At 41.2% G+C, this 23245-nt stretch overlaps 1 protein-coding gene across 4 annotated transcripts in view; it reads left to right on the top strand.

The window, feature by feature from the left end:
- The window catches only part of NFAT5 (nuclear factor of activated T cells 5), a 1437387-nt gene that overhangs the window by 1309504 nt on the left and 104638 nt on the right, over window positions 1-23245 (top strand). For all 4 annotated transcript variants that reach the window (XM_044081909.1, XM_044081907.1, XM_044081910.1 and 1 more), the window contains one exon: window positions 12000-14430. In XM_044081909.1, the coding sequence (XP_043937844.1) occupies window positions 12000-14430 (2431 nt within the window). The remainder of the gene's footprint in view (window positions 1-11999; window positions 14431-23245) is intronic.

Here is a 23245-nt window from a genome sequence, read left to right as displayed (position 1 = left end):
GAAAAATGGGGAAATTTTAAAAAAATAGAATTAGAGGACAGAGCACGTAGGGAAACCTGAGATTTTCAGCTGTACCAAAGTAGCTGGACGGAACAGACTGCATTAATTTTATGAAAGCACAAATAAGCAATTGGGCTGGTATTCCACAGCAGGAGTTGTTAGTTGAAAAGGGCACATCTTATGTGTGCTCCAAACTTTAGTAGTAAACATGCAATCCTTCCAACAGAAGGACTTGATTCTGACAAAACTGTGTCATAAGGAGTGGGAGACAACAGAGTGTTTGTGGAAAAAGATTACTCCTATACACCAGCAGAAGAGGAGCAAATGTATTCCATTATTCATGAATGTTGAGGTGTAGGTGAGAGATTCAAACTGCTGTACTCAGCTGTATTCAAGGTATTCTTCCCTTGAGGTACAAAATAATTTTTGATCAAGTACATGATAAGGAGGAAATGTAAAAGTTTGTCCAATAAAAAGTAATGTGTGAAACAGAAGGAAATTCTGCCTCTTGTTATTGTGGTAATAAAAACCACAGAGAGAGTGCACCTGTGAAATCTTATCCAGTGTTTCAATGGAAAATGTTGGAGAGAAGTAAGGCAGCACGAAATTTGACTAGAAGAATAGAGGGTACGTTAGAAATGAAGCAGAGGCAGGATTTGGGAGATGGAGATGAACAGGAATAAAACCAGTAACTTAAATTTGTTGGACTTGTAGGGGACACTAAAGCATATGCCCTACTTCATGTCATTAATGTTCGGCAAAATGCTTTTGGGATGGGAAGGGTAGGGACTAAGTTAACTTGTAAGTCAAGTTTTTTTTTTTCTTAAATAGTACTGTTTTTGTGGTGTGTGGTTTTCTTTACATGCTATAAAGTAAAGTTTTCCCAGTTATTTTTAAGTGTATTAGGGATTATAAACAGGTACTGGTGTTCTTTTTTTTTTTCTTTTCTTTTCTTTCTCCCTTCTCTCTGTCCAGTTTTTATAAATGTAGGCACTACAGTGTGAAGGAAAAAGCCTGGTTAAAAAATATGAGAAAAATGAATGTGCTTTTTCTCATTCTTGCATAGGGGAATGACTGGATTAAGGACCTTGGATTGATTTGGTAACAAATTTTTATAGAGTGCAAGTATTTAAAAAAAGACTATTGAATATTGTGAGGCGAGTACATGTTTGAGTAGTAGCCATTCTGCAGCTGATCTTCATGTTTCCATGGAAACAGTCTGATAGAGAAACTGGCTACAGTCTGGTGGCGAGAAATTGCTAGGACATAATGTTTTCTGAAAGCATTCAGGGGTTTTCCCAACTGAGAGAGCTATAAAGCTAAGACAGAAACAACTAACTCTTAAAAGCACAGGCTGCACCATGAGTTTTAACATGCATAACCTTTCTTTTAGGTTAACTCATCTCTTTGAGTGTAGCTGTCACTTTAGAACTGCTGTTCCTATTAGAAGGGTAAAACTTCAGTATTTGAAGTTGTACATAGTTTTGTGTATTAGTATTAATAGGTTTGGGGGGTATGGGTATGTTTTTTTATGGTTTGCAATAAAACAAAAAAATTTGTAAGATGTGACATATGTTCAAGTGGATATGACAAGAAACAAATGTATAAAAGTTCAACCTGCCAAGCAGTGTATGCATGTAACACAAAAGCTAGAACTAGACTTTATCAGAAAATGTGTTGTACATAAAAGGTGGTGCAGTGATGCTTTTTGTAATGTTCTATGAACATCAATGGTCTCACAGGTAAATACAAAAAAGAAAGAGTAGTGAACTAAATTGTAAAGTGCAGCTAGCTATGTTACAGGAGATATGCTTAGAGCTGAACATTTGAATTTGATAAAGAATGGTTTTCAGGATGGTGATTCAGTGGAATACCTGGGACAAAGGAAAATAGGAGTATTTACATTAATTACAAGAGGGGCTCCAGTAGTGAATAGAAGAGGATGAAAATGGCAGATTTGAAGTGCTAAGGGGCTACTGACAAGGAAGGAGGATTACACTGGCATGTATTTATATTCCACCTAAAACTGCTGTAATGGAGCTGAAGAAAATTCTTTGAGAAATAATCCCTTTTCAGCAAGGAATATTATTTTTGGGTGGGGCTGGAATGTGATTTGCAGCAGTGAAGCTGTGTCTGGGGAGCCCAGAAGGGAAAGTATAACAAAGGAGGGTAGATTTTTGAAGAAATTTATGAAACTATTTGGCATGGAAATGTGAATTCAGGAATAGGAGTTTGGTGTGAATTTAAATATTCTCCAAGTTATAAAAACTGGGGTAGGCTAGACATAATTTACATTTCACAAGAACATGTGCATTTAATTGAAGGTCTTCATATGCATGCAATAACGTTTTCAGATCATGTGCCAATCTTTCTTTTGGCTCTTCCCGGTTAGGGATCGCCACAACGGAACTCTGGTCCGCTAATGATTGGTAGTTGATTTTTACATGCCGAGTTACTAGCCCTGACGCACAGCCTTAAACGAAGGTACGCCCATTCACGCATGTCTCCACGCAGAAGACACTCTAGCTGAGAATCGAACCGGACAGCGTCTTACTGTGAGGCGGCAACGCTACCGCAGCACCACCACCGCGGTGTTAAATAAAAACACAGTAATGAAATAAAATTGAGGCACTGGCACTTTCCCACATATCTGTTGAAAAGAGAGGAATTTAAGGAATGGGTAGTAGAGATTATTCAGGAGCTATTACAGAGGATAGACATTCCTTCTGAGAATATAGCTAAGGAGTGGGATAAAATGTAGGTGGAGTTTAGAAATAAGGTGGAAATAAAATGGTGCTAGGGTTAAGAAGTAACCAGAATTATTTAGAGGGACTGACAAATTTGTAAGCATTGCAGGATAGGGGGAGTCTCTCTGAACAAGAAGAGGATCAACTGTAGAATGCTAAGCAGAAAATAAGGGATTATCTGAGTAATGTGCACAAGTTTACAAAGATTGCTTTTAAGCAACTGTGTTTTGATAACACTTGCACAAACACCTTTAGCGCAGTGACTTAGGAGACAGAAAGTAGAAAGGGCTTGCCACCAAACTTAGGGAGCCTATAACAAGGAAGGTAACGAGATCCTGTAGAGGTATTAGAAATATTTTGGAAATTCTGTGAAAGTCTGTGTAAAGCAGAGAAATATAGAAATCGATAAAAGGCAAATGGAAATGTTTATAGATGAATAAAATATGCCAAGATTAGACGTAGATGAAGCTCAATTACTAATAAGGATAGGAGAAGATGAGATAAAAACTGTGATGTATAGCCATTCTACAGGAAAGTCCCCAGAAGTGGATGGTATTCCTTTGGAAGTTTGTAAGCTAGAAAGGGAAAAAATTATAAAGATGTGGAAGGTTTTGTTTAACAGTATTTTAAGTGGAGAGGTACCAACCGGAAGAAAGCAGTGGTACCTGTAATACCTAAAGAGGGTAAAGATCCATTGAGCCCAGCAACATACAAGCCCCATTTCCGTACTAAACCAGGATTATAAAGTGTTCATGTCTATGCCCCAGGATTCCCACTCTTCTTTTCTTGATGTACTGGAAAATATTAGGGTTCAGCCAAGCACCCTAATAATGGGCAATTTCAACTACCCCACCATTAACTGGGAAAACTGCTCATGTACCAACTCCTTCGCTCAACACTTTCTGGAATTCATAAACTCCAATGCCCTGGATCAACTTATCCACACCCCCATCAGGAGCAACAATATCCTAGATCTAGTCATTACCAACTTGAATGACCGGTGTTCCACACCTGAAGTCAACGCCTCATTGGTCCACTCTGACCATAAGCTAATTACTCTAGATATCCACATCCTGCCCCCACCCCCCCATTAAGGAAACCACGGTAAAAAATTTCTCCATAGCCAACTTCATGCTTCTTAAAACAGAAGTGGTGCACTTCATGACACCCATGCAGATGGACAATACAGTTACGACTACTGAATCCTACACAGTTGCACTTTATAAGCACGTACACAAGTGTATGGATTGTGCTATCCCAAACAGAACCAAGACGCTATCCTCCAAAAAAAAGGAAGCCAATCTGGTGGTCCCCTGCCATAAACAAACTGTGCAACAAAAGGAAGAAACTGTTGCAAAAGAGAGTAAAATCCCATGAGTGGAGGAGCTCCCTGGTCAGCCTCAGTAAGAAGCTGCGATCCCTGATAAAGTCCTCCACAGCTAGTTACGAAAACAAAATCGTCACCGATTCTAAAGATGACCACAAAGCATTCTATAGCTATGTCAGTAATTTCAATGGCAACACTCAGATCTGCTCTGAGTTGCAGCACAATGGCACTAAATACACAGACCCAACTGATATTGCCATCATCCTGGTAGATAGGTTCAGTGCTAACTTTACCCCCGTCTCACCCTCTAAAGAGCCCATCTCTATACCAGAAGAATGCAAAGTTCCTGTAATCACAGCTGCACAGGTAAAAACCACACTCTCCAAAGCCAAGAGCACAGCATCCATGGGAACAGACTACCTCCCAGGCTGCGTTCTACACAAACTACAGAACGAACTGGCACCCCACAGAAGTACCATGTTCAATCATAGCCTCACCTCAGGCTTTGTGCCCGCTGAATGGCGCACAGCGATGGTTATCCCACTGCACAAGGGGGGAGCCACCAATGACCCAGGGAACTACCGCCCCATTAGCCTGACGAACCCGGTCTGCAAGGCCATGGAACGTATAAACAAAGACACTGGTAATCTCCAAACTCTGGACCCCACCCATTTTGGGTTTGTAAAAGGCAGATCGTGTCTCCTAAACCTGATAGACTTCTTTGAAGCAGTCAACAAAGCCGTAGACGTGGGTAAGGTGGTTCACACAGCCTATCTAGATCTCGCCAAGGCTTTCAACACCATCCCCCACTCTGGAATTCTAGATAAACTCACTAAACTAGGTATAAATCCCTATGTCACAAGATGGGTTGTCAACTGGCTCACTGACAGAACCCACACTGTGAAAGTAGCAGACTCCAAATCCGACTTCAGACCAGTGACAAGTGGAGTACCACAGGGTTCAGTCCTGGGTCTTCTACTGTTTGGTATCTACTTCTCTGAAGTACAGGCTAACACAGAAGGTCTTTGGCTAACGAAGCTTGCAGATGACTGCAAACTAGGAGCCATAATCAAAACTCCTAACGATGTGGACATCCTACAAAAGGGCCTCACTGAGACAGATGCCTGGTGTCAAAGCCATTGCCTCAAGCTCAATGCCAAAAAGTGCATTGTCATCCCCTTTGGTAAAAACTTTGTACTCATGAACTACAGCATAGGCGGTAGTATACTTAACACCGAAAGTTTGATGAGACCTTGGGACACAGATGGACAGTAGTCTCTCCTTTGATAATCGCATCGCCACAGTAGTCAGGAAATCCTTCTACATGGCACACCTCATCACAAAAGGTTTCTCATCCAGAAAAAAAGAGGTCATTGTTCCCCTCTACTCATCATTCATTAGACCCATTATAGAGTACAATGCCCCTTTTGGTATGTACCTCACAAGACTTCTACTACAACTGGAAAGGCCGCAGAAATACCTCACAAAGAGGATTACCCGCCTCAAACAGATGCCCTACACAGACCGTCTCAAAAAACTCCAGCTTTACTCCATCTTAATATCTCTGCCTAACATACAAAGCTATGTCAAACCCAGAACTGTTGGACATGCTCCACGTAAAGAAATCCCAATCCCTTCGAGCTACACGCTCTAGGGATCTAAACCTTGTCACCACAATAAACAGAACATGCCAGACGGAGAGATTCCTGTCCCAAAGACTTCCCATACTCTGGAATAAACTACCTATTTATATCAAACAAAGCTCCTCATTAGCACTCTTCAAGAAGAATCTTGATGATTGGATGGGGAATAGGAAATTCACCCTGGGGATCACTTCTGTGGCTCTACTCGACAGTGGCACAGGAAAATAATGTTCTTGGGTGGCAAAAGCCAGGGTACCTTTTTGGCTGGGCTTGTATAGGCCTTAGGGCCGATAGCCTAGTACCTACCTATGAACCTATAATGGCTAAAAGAATGACAAAAGTAATGCCAAAATTGGTAGATATGGATCAATGTGATTTTGTGGAGGGTAGGCCCACATTTGACAACATTAACAGAACTTTGATGATCCAGATGGAAGCAGAATGTAAGAAAATACCATAGTTGTTGGTGGGTCTTGATGCAGAGAAAGCATTTGACAGAGTAACCTAGGACATTGTGGGCAAGACAATGGAAGCATTTGCATTTCCTGAAAAAAAATAAGTATAAGGCCGATTAGGACTGTATATGAAGGATTGAAGGTGAAAATTGAAGTAGGTGAGATCCTTTCCGATAATTTCTGCTTGAGAACCAGGCAAGGGTGTCCTCTTTCCCCCTTGTTACTTGCATTATATTTAGAACCATTGACAAAGAAAATAAGGACTCAGAAATTCAAGGATATAATTGGTATGGGTAGTCAAGAAAAGCTGACTCTATTTGCAGATATTTTATATCTGACAAAACCAGAAAGAGACATTACACTGTTGTGGAACATTTTGAGACTGTTTCAAATCTTTTCGGGATACAAAATTCATGAAGCCAATACAAAGTCAGTAGCGGTAAATTATGTACCCACACACAAATTGGTTCAGCTCTATCCTTATTTATGGGGACATGAGAAAATGAAGTATTTAGGATTATGGATTAAAAATTATTCTGTTGTGACAGCTAAGGGTATGTGGGAAGAGACTAAAAAGATGATACAAAAACTGAGAAAGTGGAAGCTTTGTTATATGAATATGGATAGCAAGATACAAGCCGTCAAAATGTTATTAGTCCCTTTAGTGTTATACATAGGTCAGGCATATTTCTATCAGCCAGAGGAGATGATGTGGATTGCAATTAATAAAGAGCTGAAGGACGTCATCTGGGAGGGGAAGACGGCAAGAGTCAACTGGGTTATGCTGATTCTTCTAGTAGAGCAGGGCAGATTGGGATTACCCAATTTGAATGAGATATTTCAGAGCTACACAGTTAAGGCTCGTATACATAGCATATGCAGAAAACTATAATTCAAAGTGGAAAGAGATGATGAAATGGAGAAAGTTCAATAAACAAGGAGAGACTGGGATTTTGGATGCTATAAGGAGACTAACAATAATCGTACAGAATATTGTTTCCATAAAGTAGCAGAAAGTATTCCAAGAACTCAGCCAACACAGGAATGGAGAATGGAGATTCTGACGATAGGGATGACTGCAATTAGGGATGTAGACAATAGGCAAAAGGGTGCTGGAATTTATTGGAGAAAACTGGCAAAGGAATAAAGGTATTGGGAGCAAATAACTAGAGAAGGAAAAATGATAGAATGGGAAGATGCCAAGAATTTATTTGGACTGCAGGTTAGAGATTGTCTTCTCTATCAAGGATTGATACCAGAGTATAGGTAAAGAGAAATAAATAGGAGGGGCCTAAACAAAAGACCAACACTGTAAGAGGTTTTAGTGCAATCTAGAACAAAAGCTGCCATTAAATAAAGAATAATTAATAGAGCATATAAAATATTACATGATAACTATAAGAATCAATCAGAGGAGGTTGGAGAGGATTGGGAAGAGAGATTGGATAAGCAATTCACAAAGAAACAATGGGAAGGATATATGTATGTCTCCCAAATATGTAACAAACTCTAGACGATTTAGGATTTTTGCTTGAAAATGTTAACATAGCTATTTTTATGCCCCAGGTACACTCCAGAGAATTTTTCCTCAGGTAGATGGCAAATGTTGGAGGTGTGACAGAGAAGAAAGAAGTAATTGGGGACACATGCTCTGGGAGTGCAGTGAGTTGGCAGACTTTAAGGATCCCCTGCAGGATGCACTGTCTGAGATGCTTGGTGGGCAGATTGGTGTGACCAGGGAGATGATTTTTCTGAGTCATGATACAGAATCGGAATTGTCTAGACATGGTAAGGCCTTACTGTCTCTAATTGAGGTGGCTGCTACAAAAGCAATTACTAGAAAATGGAAATCGAAATCTAAACCAACTGTATTAGAAGTAGTGGATATATCTATGTCAAGAATCTAAATGGCAATGCTCAGATCTGCTCTGAGCTAAAACAGAATGGCATTAAATATACTGATCCGAAGGATATTGCCAGTATCCTGGCAGATCGATTCAGTGCCAACTTCACCCCCCTCTCACCCCCTAAATGGCCCATCTCAATACCGGAAGATTGCCAAATTCCAGTAATAACGGCCACACAGGTACAAAACGCACTCTCTAAAGCCAAGAATACAGCATCCATGGGATCAGATGATATCCCGGGCTGTGTACTACATGAACTACAATATGAACTGGCACCTCACCTAAGTGTCATGTTTAATCATAGCCTCACCTCAGGTTTCGTGCCCACTGAGTGGCGCAGAGCTACAGTTATCCCACTCCACAAGGGGGGATCCACTTTGGATCCCGGAAACTACCGTCCCATCAGTCTGACAAGCCTGATCTGCAAGGCCATGGAGCGTATTATCATGGAACTTATAAACAAAGACATTGGCAACCTTCAAACACTGGACCCCACCCAATTTGGGTTTGTGAAGGGCCGATCTTGTCTCCTGAACCTGATTGACTTCTTTGAATCAGTCTCCAGAGCCATGTACAAGGGTAAGGTGGTGTCCACACAGCCTATCTAGACCTTGCCAAGGCCTTTGACACCATCCCCCACTCTGGAATCATAGATAAACTTACTAAGTTGGGCATTAATCCCTATGTCACCCAATGGGTTGCTAAATGGCTTACTGATAGAACCCACACTGTAAAAGTAGCCGACTCCAAATCCAGCTCCAGACAAGTGACAAGTGGAGTACCTCAGGGTTCAGTCCTGGGGCCGCTCTTGTTTGGCATCTACTTCTCTGAAGTACAGGTCAACACTAAGGGACTCTGGCTAACAAAGTTTGCAGATGACTGCAAACTGGGAGCCATTATTGAATCCCCAAATGATGTGGATACTCTACAAAAGGGCCTTACAGAAACAGATGCTTGGTGCCAGAGCCATGGGCTCAAGCTCAATGCCAAGAAATGTATTGTTATCCCCTTTGGGAAAAAACATGTATCCATGAATTACCATATAGGTGGCAGTACACTAAACACAGAAAGTGTGATAAGAGACTTAGGGACACAGGTGGACAGTGGTCTCACCTTCGATAACCACATCGCCACAACAGTCAGGAAATACTTCTATGTGGCACACCTCATCACGAAGGGGTTTTCATCCAGAAAAAAGGAGGTCATTGTCCCACTGTACTCATCCCTCATTAGACCCATTATAGAATACAACGCACCATTTGGTATGTACCTCTCAAGACGTCTGCAACAACTGGAAAGGCCTCAGAAATACCTCACTAAAAGAATCACAGGCCTAAAGCAGATGCCCTACGCTGACCGCCTTAAAAAACTCCAGCTATACTCTGTCGCATATCATCTACTCAGAGGCGATCTCTGCTTAACATACAAGGCCATGTCAAACCCAGAGCTGTTGGACATGCTACACGTAAAGAAATCCCAATCCCTCAGAGCTTACACGCACCAGGGATCTAAACCTTGTCATCACAATAAACAAAACATGCTGGAGGGATAGGTTCCTGACCCAGAGACTCCCCAGACTCTGGAATAGATTGCCCATACATGTCAAGCAGAGTGCCTCTTTGGACCTCTTCAAGAGGAACCTTGACGATTGGATGGTAGAAAGGAAATTCACCCCAGGGATCACGTCAGTCGCCCTGCTAGACAGGAGTCCAGGAAAGTAAATAACGTGGGAAGAAATAGCCAGGGAATTGTTATGGCTAGGCTTGTATAGGCCCTAGGGCTGATAGCCTAGTACCAACCTATGAACCGAGATAAAACAACTGAAATTGAGATCTTTAGAAAAAGGAGCAAACTAGATAGGAAAAAAATGGGAATTGTGGGAACAATACATACAGGGGAGGAATGAGGTTTAAAAGAAGGCAGGACTTAAATGAGCTATGTGATGTTTGAAAACGATTGGGCAAGTTATAAGTGACATATGTTTGCAACTGGGTGTGTCAGTATGGTTTGTGATGTAAAATGCGTGCAACTAAGATTATGTTGGTGTGGTTTGTTTTCTTTTATGTAAATTTGATTCCTTATGTCATAAATGATGGTTTAATAAAGATGTTTCTTGTTTAAAAAAAGACAGGAATTGAATAACAATATATGTGAAGCATGGTGTTAGTTAATTTTAACTTTTTAGTACAGTTTGAGTACTTTTATATAAACATGCCTGTGTCACAAGTGATAATTCAATAAAGGTGTTTAAAAAAAGATTCTTTTAACCTGGGACAGGGTATCTGAATTGCCTAGGGTATAGTAAGGCTTTAGCTTAAAATACTGGCTGCCAAAAAAGCATTAACTTGAAGATAGAAATCAGAATATCTAAACCAGCAATAATTGAAGTGTTATATTGTAAACGAATAAAAGAAGTGATGGTGGGATATTCAAAAACGGAAAGTAGTTAATTACATAAAAATAAATGGAATGTTTGGGAGCATTACTTGCAAAGTAATTTGCAGGAGGAGGAGTGAGGTTTAAGGACAGGCAAGAATTAGGCAATGTAATGGAGTACATGATAGAAAGAACAAATATATAATTTATAAAGCAGGGTTTTAAGAGATGCTAATATGTATAATGCATGAATATAATGAAAATATTTTCTGTGAGTTTCTTCATTGTCTGAAATATAAAAATTTAATAAAGGTGTTAAAAAATCTTTCAAGGAAAACAGTGTTCTTAGTGGCCAACTCTTGAGGCATAAATGTCTCAGCACTACACAAGCATTTACCATCCCTCCATGTATAGTCTTCTACAAAGACAAACTGACATTGAGAACTAATCCAGCTTTCATACTAAATGTGGCTTCTGACGTAACCTAATCCGTCTATAAAGATTTGTGGTCTTCCTGCAGTTTTTTAACAAAGGATAGCATAATTTTTATTGCCTCTATTCACAGGAAGCTCAGATTTTGCCTAAACTGAACTAAGGATTTGTGGAAACATCAGCTTTTCATCATTTTTGTACTCATTAAACAGAGTTAAAAGGTTAAAGTTACATGCTTCAGGTAGTAGTCTGACTGTATTATCTACTCTGTATTTGGTCACAGATCTCTTCCAGATAAATCCAGACCCTTTTCTGCAAGGTTAATGGTTACATCTTCAGTTTATTTAAAAAACTGTTGTCGGTAGATGATGCATGTTTTGCTGCCAAGACTCTGGATTCACCATGCACTTTTGTAAGGTACTATAAGTTGGATGTGATCTCAAGATCCAGGTCTTCCTTCAAGTACACCTTCTTCCTTTGTGTTCTGAAGTGATATCACAAAAGCTGTATTGCTGGTGACTGAGTGCTGCTGTTGCAGTATATGGACTGGGTCGCGTAAGATACAAAAGAAATGTACTTGGGATAACAGGAGATCTTCATAATCTATACCCATACACTGCAACATATACCCATCCATCTTCTCCTTTCCTAGTTTCCTTTCACATCTGTACTGATCTAATGGACATGTGGGTGGGTTTGGCATAATGGTTAAGGTCTTCACCCTCATACACAATGTACAGGATTTGATTATGATCTTGGGTTATTGATTAGGCTTAAATGGCCCCTCAAGGCAGCCTACAACTTACATATGTACCTATATCAGTAGCCTACAGGAATAAACATGGCTTGAAGCTGCAGTCTTTAGGACTGTGTAGCATGCATTTTAGTTTCTTTTATACTTTGTCAAGGTCACTCGAAGTAGAGAAAAGAGAGTGGCATTAAGTGATAGCACCCAAAAGATGCTGAAATCAGATTGTCTTTGGCTGACAGTTCTACCTTTGCACACAATGTACTTTCATAATGATGATCTACCGTTATGGTAGGTATGTAACTTCGTTTTTCTTAGTTAACATTCTGTTGAAATGCTGAATTTTTTTTTTTTTTTTTTTTAGACAGCAGATACTGTAGGACTCTCTCAACCAGTTCTGGATATCTCTTCAGAGGCATCAGCAGATGGATCATTTTCTGTTTCTCAAGGCGAGGGTGATAAACCAGCACAGTTTCAAACTAATGCATATCAAACTGCAGATTCCCTGACTGCAATCAAGTCGCAGACCATTTCTCAGTCCTGTGCTTTTCGTGCAGCTTCATATCAGAATGAAACATTATTACAGCAGACTACTTCATTTCAAAGATCAGATGCAATGGTTGAGTCAAGACGTACCCAGGAAGGGGAGGTTTTACATTCTGATGGTAGCATGATCAACTTGTCCGTAACAGAGACACAGCAGCAGCCATCACAAAGCTTGCAAGACCAGGGTCAGGCATTGCAGCAGCAATTTGCCTCAAACATCTTCTCTTCTGACAGTGTTGGCCACATGCAGCAGACTTCTATTCACCCAGTTCAAAGCAGTCATTTTCAGCCAAATGACTTGTCAGGAAACAGGAATGCATCTTTAGCCCAACAAGTTTTGGAATCTCAACAGCAGCAACTTTCAGCTGTTTTGTTTTCTGGCTCCAGCTCTAATCAGAGTGCTCAACAGTCTTTAGAGCAGACAAAGGAACAGTTGAGTGCTACAGTGTTTCAGCAAAGTAATGTGATGCAGGCTGATCTGAATTCTGTTTTGTTTCCAACTTCAGAGTCAGCAGTTGGCTCTAGTTCTGAAACAGCTGCCTCAAATAGAGTAGATAATATCTCTGGGCCAGAGAGCACCTTGTTGAATCATCAGCAGCAAAGAGTGGAAAGCACTGCAGCCATGGTGATTGGGATGCAACACAGTGTGTGTTCTTCAGGACAAGTACAGTCTGAACTCTTCCAGAATTCTGTCCCTGGAAATCTGAATGGAAATTTACAGCAATCTGATATTTTTCAGCAAGCATCCCATGTTATAAGTGGATTGCAGACATCTGATGGGACTCAGCTTCCATTGCAGTGTGGACTGTTTGCCTCTTCTGCCCCAATTTCTGGGAATGAGAGTGTAAGGACCAGTCAACAATTAGGAGTGTCTGAAAGTTCTAGTATCTTTCCTGTCTCCAGTTCTGTTAATAATGAAGATAATTCAGGACAGCCTAAGCCCATTCAGACTAGCATGTTTCAGAATCTTATTCAGATGCAGAACACTACAGAAAACCAGCCTCCAGCCAATCTGTTCTCTTCTTCTGAAACCATAATGCACATTCCATCTACTGCACAGCAAAATAATCTTTTTCAACAGGGTGGAGAAATGATCTCTGTTCAGCCGGCAGGTTTCCTACAGCAACCTCCCCACTCACAGTCTCCTTTGTTTCATTCCCAGAGTACAGTAACTGATGTTCCAAACTCCCAATGTAACATCTTCCACAGTTCAGGTCCTTCTGCCCAGCATCAGAAATCTGTTACTTCACAGGAGCAAGTACAGCCAGTGTTGTTTCATTCTCAAAATGAAATTGCAGTTCTTCATAGCCCCACAGTTCCTCATGACCAACAGGGAACTAGTATGTTCTTGTCCCAAAATCCATCTCAGGAAAAACAGCTGCATTTTTTTTCAGCCCAAAATTCTTTGCCAGCACTCCAGAGTTCTTTGACTTCTGAACAGTCTGTATTCCAACAACAGTCACAGATATCCCACTTACAGAATGCAATGCTATCTCAAGAACAGCAACAGAAACAGCAGCAACAAGACATTTTTCAAACTCAGGTTACTCTAACCACTCTCCCATCTAGCACTTTACCTCAAAATACACAAACTGCTGCTGTCTATCAACCTCAGCCTTCAGCGGCTGGAGTTCAGAACAGCACATCTGCACAAGAGCAGTCAGTGCAGAATATCTTGCTCTCTGCCCAGAGTGTCATGTCCTCTGTCAACACAGCCATGACTGCACAAGAACAGCAGCAGAATCACCTTATTTTTAATCAAAACCAGCAGCACCAGCTGTCTTCGCTGACCACCACCCAGGAGCAGCCAAACCAGAGTCTATTCACTCAAACAAGTATGTCCTCTATTGGTCAGGAGCAGCAGTCAGTACACTTTCCAAATCAGATAACTGTCTCTTCTCTTCAGAGCACTGGGTCCACACAGGCTGACCTGCAGCAGTCACAGCTGTTCCAGACCTCTTCTCCAATGCATTTAGTTGAGAGTTCGGCTAGTTCTCATGACCAAGTCACATTGTTTTTGTCATCAATTTCTGCTCTGCAGAACAACATGAACCAAGAGGACATTCAGCCAGCAGCCATGTTCAGTGGACAGGATGGTATTGTTAGGATTCAGCCTGCTAGTACAACTCAGCAGTCACATCAGCAACAACCAGGGCTGTTTCACACATCTGGAACTATGAATCAACTGACAAACCCAGCGGTTATACCCCAACAGAATACAGGAGTGTTTGTTTTTGAACTTCAAGATGGTAAGTGATGATATCAGGGTGGGAATTGAAAATAAGAACTTCAGAATGGAATGGTAAGTGGTAATACATGTACAGACATTGGAAGAAAGACTGTTTTAATGGGGCAATAATAGTCCAAGAACTTTAAAGTGCAATATGTGTGGGTTGAAATGAAACAATGCACAGCAAGGTTATTGGGGTGATGGTTATTTTTTTGTTAATATTTTTTTATGCTAGGTTGACAAGAGAGGGTAACATAATTATTAACTTGCTTGACTTGCTAAAACAGCTCAGAAGTGCTTGCGCTTGTACTGTTCCTGCCTGCAGAAAACTAGGTAAAATAAACACAGTACAGCAACCAACTACTGTTCAGTTTGACTTCACCACCTAAATCAGTACTCTTGCTTCCTGCAGACAAAGTTTTGTGTGCTTTTGTGCCTTTAAAAATCTAGGAAACAGCATGTAGAAAAAACGATGTTCATTTCTAATATGTAACTGCACATAGTCGCAATACATTTATAAAATTAATTTTTACAACAATACTGCCATAGAAGTGATAGTGCATAGAGATGATCATCTTCTTACACACAACAGATATCTGGCAGTAAATGCCAGGGTTTCTACCCCTGGCCATTCTGGTAAAAAGAGAGGCTTTCTTAAGTAGTCTGCATCAGGAGCAGTTTACTTAACACCTAAAAATAGATTGCTATGTTTGTATGTGTTAAATAGTGAAAGGGTGTATTTATTAATGCAGTTTGATCTGGTTAGTTATTCAAAATGATCACCATTGCTGTAGCCTAAGCTGTGTGGGATTTACCCCACCTGTACTGGCCAGATTCTAGAAGCTTTTAACACCTGCCAGACACTCGTCCAGCCAGGAACATGCAGGGAGCTCCCGTGAAAGACAGGAGGAATGTCAAAAGCTTCAGTGTTTATTTTTTTGCCACCGAAGTGTTTCTTTGCAGTCCACCTGTCAGTCGACTACGATCTTAAAGCTGGACAGGGAAGTCCCTGTTGGGGAAAACCTTCCTTTCTAAACTGAATTTTATGTGGATTGTTATCCTTTTTGACAAGAGTTCTGTGTGCGTGGACCTAGGAAACGTAAAGTGTTGTGTTCTGAGTGCTTTTATGAACTTTAAGTGAGGAAAAAAAATATGACAAAAAATTGAATCAGTTTTGCTGTGTAGACTTTTGGAGAAAGTATATTGTGCTTTTGGTGTACTGTCAGTGTAATACTTCACTCAAAGTGCTTTCAGTTCTTCCTTCTTAGCTTACTTATGAGACAGTGAATGGTCTCCTCAGCACAACCTTCCCCATTGCACAATAAAAAAAAAAGAATTGTTTGAGAGTCCTGTAGGATCTTTCTTGCTCCTTCAATGCCTCAGTTGCTGGTGGGTGATTCTGCTGTGGTTGATCATTGTTCCTTAGACCACCAATCTTTTCCCAGTCATCTTGGTTTACCATTAGCAGCCGCATACTCTGCAGCTATGAGCAAGCCAGGGTGAACTACCATTTTTTTTTTTGCTGGTAGGGGAAGCTGCAGCTGAAGGGCTTTCACTTGGCTGGGAGGGGAATGTGGATGTTGGAATTAGTGATTGTATGGGGCCTGCAGGACTTGGGGGACTGTGTGCTTAGTGAACAAAAAGTTCAGCCTGTCTCCGTCACTATGCTAAGCAACTAATGGCTACCTTTCAAACGCGTAGTCAGACCTCAGACAGGAGGAGAAAAATAATTCCTTCTCAGTCTGACTGGATTTTCCATTCAGGCAGTGAAGATTTAATATGGGTGGAGGGTATGTCTAAGGTTTCTACTTTATCTGAACTTTCAGATTCTGAAGACCACAGTCTAACAGACTTTTCTGATTGCCTTGGTGGTCGAGATTCATCTATTTTTGACCATTTCTTTTTATGTGGATCGACCTTTATTCACTACACGTTCATATTTTGAAGAAATCTCCTTTTCAGAAATTGTATTTAATATGAGTAAGGTTTTTCAACGGAAACAGAGTGAAACTTCTAAGATTCAGAACATGTATTATGATTTAATACAGTTATAGATGTCTAAAACAACTCCTTTTCCTCCTTTTTTGCCTGCTTTAGAGGATACTTTTCATATTGCAGCCAGTTTTCCAGACAGACAACCTTTGACTGCCAAAAGATTTGACAGATTATATAAGGTACCTCATTTGCATAAATACCTATTTGCTAATTCACAAGCAGACAGAGTAGTAATTTCTGTTTCTAAATCTGCTTCTGCCAAACAGGGTACTGCTTTTAACCCCATTCTCCCAGAAAAGGATGGGAATGCAATGGATAAGTTGAGAAAGATGATATATGCCTGTAGTTCTTTTACTTTCAAGATTTTAAATTGCCAAGCCAGTGTGTTAAAATTTTTGCTTGTGTTTTGAGAATATACAGAACTTAATAGCTAACCTTCCATCTTCTGAGTTCAAAAAAAAAAAAATCTGCACATGCTTCTGTGACGACTTTCTCATGTGACTGAGCATATTCAGAAGTGTACTTATGCTACCTCTGACTCTTCTTCAGATTAACTGTTTTGGGATCTCTTTTGAGAAGACTTGCTTGGCTTCAGTCTCAAAACCTTCCTGAAGAAGTAAAATATGAGATTTTAAACTCTCCTTTAGTTAAAGATTCTCTTTTGGTCCTTTGGTAGCTGCAGTATTTAAGAAGTGTGAGGAAAAGTGGAAGCTGATACAAGGAGTGACGCAACTTTTTCATTCCTTTCTTTAAACCAAGCAGCAGTTTTAACCTTTCCTCAGCCCCCTATCCCAGCAAACAATTTAAACCGCAGGGGACCAGTATTGGGGGTGGGGGGGGGGCAATGGAAAAGAACCTCCAAGATAAAGGAAAAGACTAAAAAAATCAAGGACATCCTTCTCACTCCTCTGACCATCAACCTGTTCTTCCCCCACCCTGGCAGCCTCTCCATTTAATTTAGACTTCACTTGCCCTTTTTTGCATCAGATAGTTTCAGTTTTCTCTGAAGGTGATTCAGTGATGATACTCCTGGCAAGTTAATCCCCCTCAATAATTCCGTCTTGCCCAAGGAATTAGATTTCTCTATTTCTTCCTATTCTGACCAGCAGGATATCACAGGGAGTGATAGCACCAGTGCTGTTCAATCTTTGAGGTGAAGGGTATTATCATTCAGGCATTTTCTGGTCCTCAGTACTGTATGCCAGTACTTGGTCTTTCAGCTATATACCTCCTTGTCAAGATTCCCAAGTTCAAAATGTTACCATTTAATTTTGTACCCTTGTTATCAGCCCTAGATTCATGGTAAAGTTAGGCCTAAAGGATGCCTTTTACCACATTCCTATTGCTAAACAGTTGTACCGTTTCTTAAGGTTTTGCTGTATCTAGCTTACATTATCAGTTCTGCCATTTGGACTCTCCACAAAATGGCTAGCGCCAATCATATCTAATTGCATACTGCAAGGCATATGCATTTTATGATATTTGGATGACAGTCTAATCTTTATAGACTCCTTTTTTGTCAGTTGTCAGGAGTTTTTAAAAAAATGTCTAACTACAACATCTCCATATGGGATTTCAGATCAGCTGGCAGAAGTCTTCTCTCATCCCTTCACAGAAAGTGGCATCCATAGGATGTTGGCCTCGACCAAGAGAAAATCTTTTCTCCCTCAAGGCAAAGTAAAAATGTTCCAACAGTTCTTTCCGAGTTTCTCCAACCTAAGACATTAATTTGCAAGGGAGTTTTTCAGGATTGTGGGGTACATATCAATGATTGTCATGCTGCATTTTTGCTGGATTACACATGAGGAAAATATCAGTGGTACGGTGATAGCATTGTTACCTGACAGCAAGAGGTTCTCCCGTTCGATTCTCGGCGTGGCTTGGGAGTGCCTTCTGTGTGGAGTCTGCATGTCCTCCCCATGGTTGGGCAGCGTTCAAAAGACATGCGTGCATAAATGGGCGTGCCTTCGTTGAAGGTTGGGCGTTGAGCTGGCACCTCGCCGTTTCGTAAAAATCTACTGCCAATCATTAGCAGACCAGAGTTCCGCTGTGGCGACCCCTTACCGGGAAAAGGCAGAAAGACAAACAACACGAGGAAAATATAGTGATATCTCAGATCAGTCTGGACTCAGCATCTGTACCCTTTGACTTTTCAGAATCCAGTTCTGGGATTTTTGAACAGGGAGATGAAATGGTGGTAGATCATATAGCTTCATATTTTCTGTTCTCTGTTCCATCCCTCTCCATTAGTCACAACAGACTGTATGGGAAGCATATTTGGAAGGGGTAAAATGCAAGATCTGTGGGATTCTGTGGACAAACAGAGGTGCATATATGTCAGGGAGATGTTGACTTTTATTGTTGCTGTGTGAAGGCCTTGAATCATCTCTGGTTCCCAGAATCTCTGCTACTGTATGCAAACAATTCCATAGCAGTGTGGTACATAAGGGGCTAACAGATCCTACTCCCTTTGCAGGCTGGCTGTGACGGCTTGGGAGGTAGCAATTCAGCTCATTCTTATTCATCATTCTTTATACATTCTATCAGAACAAACCCTTTTTGCAGAAAAGCTCAGTAGGATCAGGATAGTCCCCGCACGCATGAGAACTTCATCCTGGAGTCAAAGAATTTACCCACCTGCGGGGAACACCTCAAGTAGCTCTGTTTGCCTCCTTTCAGAATAGACAACTAGAAATTCTGCTCTAGGACTTCTTGCAGGAAGGTATGTCAGACAGAAGCCCTTTTATTCCCATACATGGGAATGTTGTATTTTTTCCTGCACTAAACATCTATAAAGAGCCACCAAAAATTGTAATAGTGACCACTTTTTGGCCAAAGCAGCAGTAGTTCTCCCTACTTTTAAAATCTGGCTAAGGGCAATTACCTGTTTCGGTTAACTGCCTGGATGATGCAATTTTGATAGCTTTAGGCATCTTTATTTTCTGATGAAGTGCAGAAAGTACTTAAGGAGGCAAGAAAACTTGCTACTAGAAAGTCATATATGAGTAGATGGGTGATACTGAGATCCTTTGCTGGCCTCAGTACATTTGTTTCTTGACTGTCTGTATGAGTTACTTTCCAGTGGTTTGTCACCTGGCTAGCTTTAGTCAGACACTTCCAGCCACTTTGCTTCCCAGTCTTTTGTACCTTATTGCTCCTCCTCATACTGCATTCATTTCCTAAACTCTTACTGTTCCTCTTTTTCTCACACCTCAACACTAACAATAGTTGCTCTTTTGTCCATTTATCCTCTTGCTCAATTCCATAATTTCTCCTTTCATCTCTCTCTGATCATTTTAAGCTGCATTACTACTTTTCTGTTTGTAAATTACTAACCTCAGAAATACCCTCAGTTTGTTCTTTTCGTGCAGCCTTCATGCTGTAAATGCATTAACTATTGTATTTTTTTAATAATTATCCAATATATGTAAATTTCTCTCAGTTTGCTATGTTCATATAAGAAATATTTAAAAATCATGTAAATAAGCTCATGTACAGATGTTTTACCATGCGATTATAAATGCACATCATGTGTAACTTAAATGTGGAGCTTTTTCCCCAGGCTTTTGCTGAAAATGTGCTTTATCCAGTTGGACGTTTTCTAGTCAAAGACAATAAAATGCCTTTTTTTGTAAAGGTAGATTTGTCAGCCATTTCAGCTTGCGTGACCATAGATTCCCCCTCTTTCCAACAATGTTCAAGCAAAACAATTTTTGAAAGGGGTCTTGCATATTCACCCACTTTGGAAACAAGTGGCAGGCACCTCCTTGGGATCTTAATCTTAATCTTGTGCTTGAAAAGCATTCTTAGTCTCTCAGCAGAACCAGGTCATCAGGCTAATTTGAGGTTCTTAACATGAAAGACTGTTTTACTTATTGCTCTGACATCTGCTAGGAGGGTATCTGAATTGCAACCCTGCCTTCTTTTCACAATTGCAAGTTTTTGAGAAGAAATTCTACCTTTATGCCTTTAGTTAAAGAATTACTATAAGCTACACAATTAACTTCTCAGTTTTCTTTCCTGAACTTATGAACAAGAGAACATTTTCTTTGGAAGCTGTTTTTCCTACTTGTCGAACTAGTAATAAATAACATATTTTCTTTCTCTACATTTTCTTGCTAGTTTTTAGAATTAGACCTTCCTTTTGGCTCCCTCCGCAACACTCTGTGTGTTTCACTGATGTTCATCGTGCATACAGCTGCAGTCATAACAGATGGCTTCTCCTGCGTCAGGCGGGTCCTCGGTCGGCCGAATTCCAAAGTCTAGGTCCGGCGTCGGTTGTCGTCGCTTTCTTTCCTGACGTCAGTGCGACAGGGGTATACAAGACCCAGCTGACGCCATTTTCTTCAGTCTTTTTTGCCGCGCGGTGCCCGAAGCAGAAGCAGTTCGCAAGTGCCGGTCGGCCAGCTCCTGAAATTACGAATATTTGGAAACCGAAGTCTTCTTTAAAGCTAAGTACTCCGTTGGGGAAACTTTTCTTGCCTCAGACCGATGTCAGACAAAGTTAACAATTGTATTTCTTGTGGGAAGCAAATACCGCATAAGGATTTCCATTCCCTCTGTATACCTTGTTTAGGCCCAGACCACGACGTCTCAGGCTGTCGCTTTTGCGCTACTTTCAATAAACGCACTATTAAGCGTCGGGCGGAGTTCGCCCAGCACTTTTTTGGTAAAGCTTTTGATTATAAAATGTCGTCGGAGACTCCGACTACCATTTTGTCCAAAAAACGCAAGGACAAAGACTGACACGCGAGGTCCGCGGTCTCCACCGACACCACGCCAAAACCAGCTACACATGGTCCAGTTCTCAGTGAGGCGCCTACGCAGCCCCTGACTACCGACGACACTTCTCTGGCGGTGTCCTCTGTAACCGAGACCGCAGGTGCCTCGGCCCATACCCAGACTACAGCTACCGAAGCCACTGTGAGTGTTGAGCCTCCTAATGTGGACAGGTCCACTTCCACCCATGGTGTCTTTAGACCCTCATCTTCCTTTTCCATAAAGGCCTTTACTAAGTCCAAATCAGCCATGCATCCCAAGAGGCCTGTTGCACAGGGCCCATCTCCAGGCCCCATGCCTAAAAAGCAGATGCTAAAAATGGCTGAGGATTTAATTACTCTTATCAGGGGTTCCCAACCCCCTCCGGACAAGAGACCCAGAGTGGAGGAAGATTCTCCCTCTTCTGACCAGGGCTCCATTATTTCAGAACATTCTGATGAAGAGCAACACTCGTACTCCCCTTTTGAAGATTCTGCTGCAGAGCAGTCCATTCCTTCTGTATCTCCCCCAGAGGATTTTTCTTTTGGGGAAACCTTGCATACCTTGAGGGAACACTTCCATTGGGAAGGCCAAGACTTTTATGATTCCAAGAAAAGACTTAGGGAATTTCTTCTGCTACCTCAGCACAGACCTCTGGCGATACCTCCTGTCTTGGACATACTTGATGATGTTTACTCGGAGGCTTGCCTTAATCCGGATTCCCTGCCTCCTGCCCCAGTCAAGCCTGATAGGTACTGCAGAGTTCCTAACTCTCATCAGTTTCTTTACAAAAGCCATAATGTTGACCCTGAAACCATTTCTCAAGGCCCCAAGGGAATGAAGGCCTCTACTGCTTAGAATCCACTACCTTTCGAAAGAGAGTCTAGATCCTTAGAAAGGTGGGGAAAAAAGGTATATACCTCTGCCACCCTAGCCATGAGGGCCTTAAATTGTCAGTTCCATATGCTTAAATATCAGCAGTTTCTGTTATCACAATTAAGGAATAAATTGTCACAACCTGAACAACCAGATTTGAAGGAGTTGCAGGATATGATGCATAGTGCAGAACAAGTGGGTAAACACACCTTACAATGTGGCTGTGATGCTCTAGAGGCCTCAAGTAGAGCTGCTGTTACAGGATCAGTCATTTGTAGACATGCCTGGCTTAGGGAACAAACCTTGCCTGATCATGTTAAAGCTAAACTACTAGATGCTCCTTTACAAAAGGATGTATTATTTGGTACTAATGCTGAGGAGATACTACGGAAAATGGAAGAAAAAGCTAAATCTATGCAAACTGTCAAAGCTTTCCTACAGGTTCAACCACCACATTTTAGCAGAAATTGGCCTTCAAAAAACTGGTCCTTTCCAGCCATGGACAAGCCCCAAAGAGGTAGATACAGGCGCACAAGGGGCAGAGGACAATCTCAAGGATCATATAGAGGTAGACAATGGCAAACTCCAGCACCAAGAGGTGGCGAAGACAGTACACAACAATACAGGAAACAAACCCAATGACTTTCCCCTTTTCATGCCAAGCAAGTCTCAGCTGGCAGCACCCTTGGGAGGAAAGCTGGCATTATTTACAAAAAATTGGCATATTATCACAACAGTCAAATGGATCCTGGACATTATAAACAGAGGCTACAGATTTCATTTTCACACTCTTCCAAAAATGAGAGGCATGCCAAACCTGCCACACAATCAAAGGGCAGAGGCTCAAATACAAATTTCAAAGCTCATGGACATGAAACCTATTCAAGAGGTACCTACTCACGAACAAGGTCAAGGTTTTTATTCCAGACTATTCCTGGTACCAAGGAAAGGAACCGACTGGAGACCCATTTTGGACTTATCCATCCTAAACAAATTTCTGCTCGTACCAAAATTCAAGATGCTCACCTTACAGCAGCTTCTTCCCATGCTGGGCAAGGAGTCTTGGCTGGTAACATTGGACCTCAAGGAGGCATACCTGCATGTCCCAATCAGACAAAGCTGCAGAAGATACCTCAGATTTCTTGCAAGTTCAATCCACTATCAATTCTCTGCATTGTCCCTTTGATTATCTACTGCGCCCAGAG

The sequence above is a fragment of the Protopterus annectens genome, chromosome 8.part1 (genome assembly GCF_019279795.1).
Source record: "Protopterus annectens isolate FY-2018-M chromosome 8.part1, PAN1.0, whole genome shotgun sequence".
In the NCBI taxonomy this organism is placed as follows: Eukaryota; Metazoa; Chordata; order Ceratodontiformes; family Protopteridae; genus Protopterus; species Protopterus annectens.
Note: the sequence above shows the minus strand (reverse complement) of the source record. Positions and strands in the feature narration are given on the sequence as shown.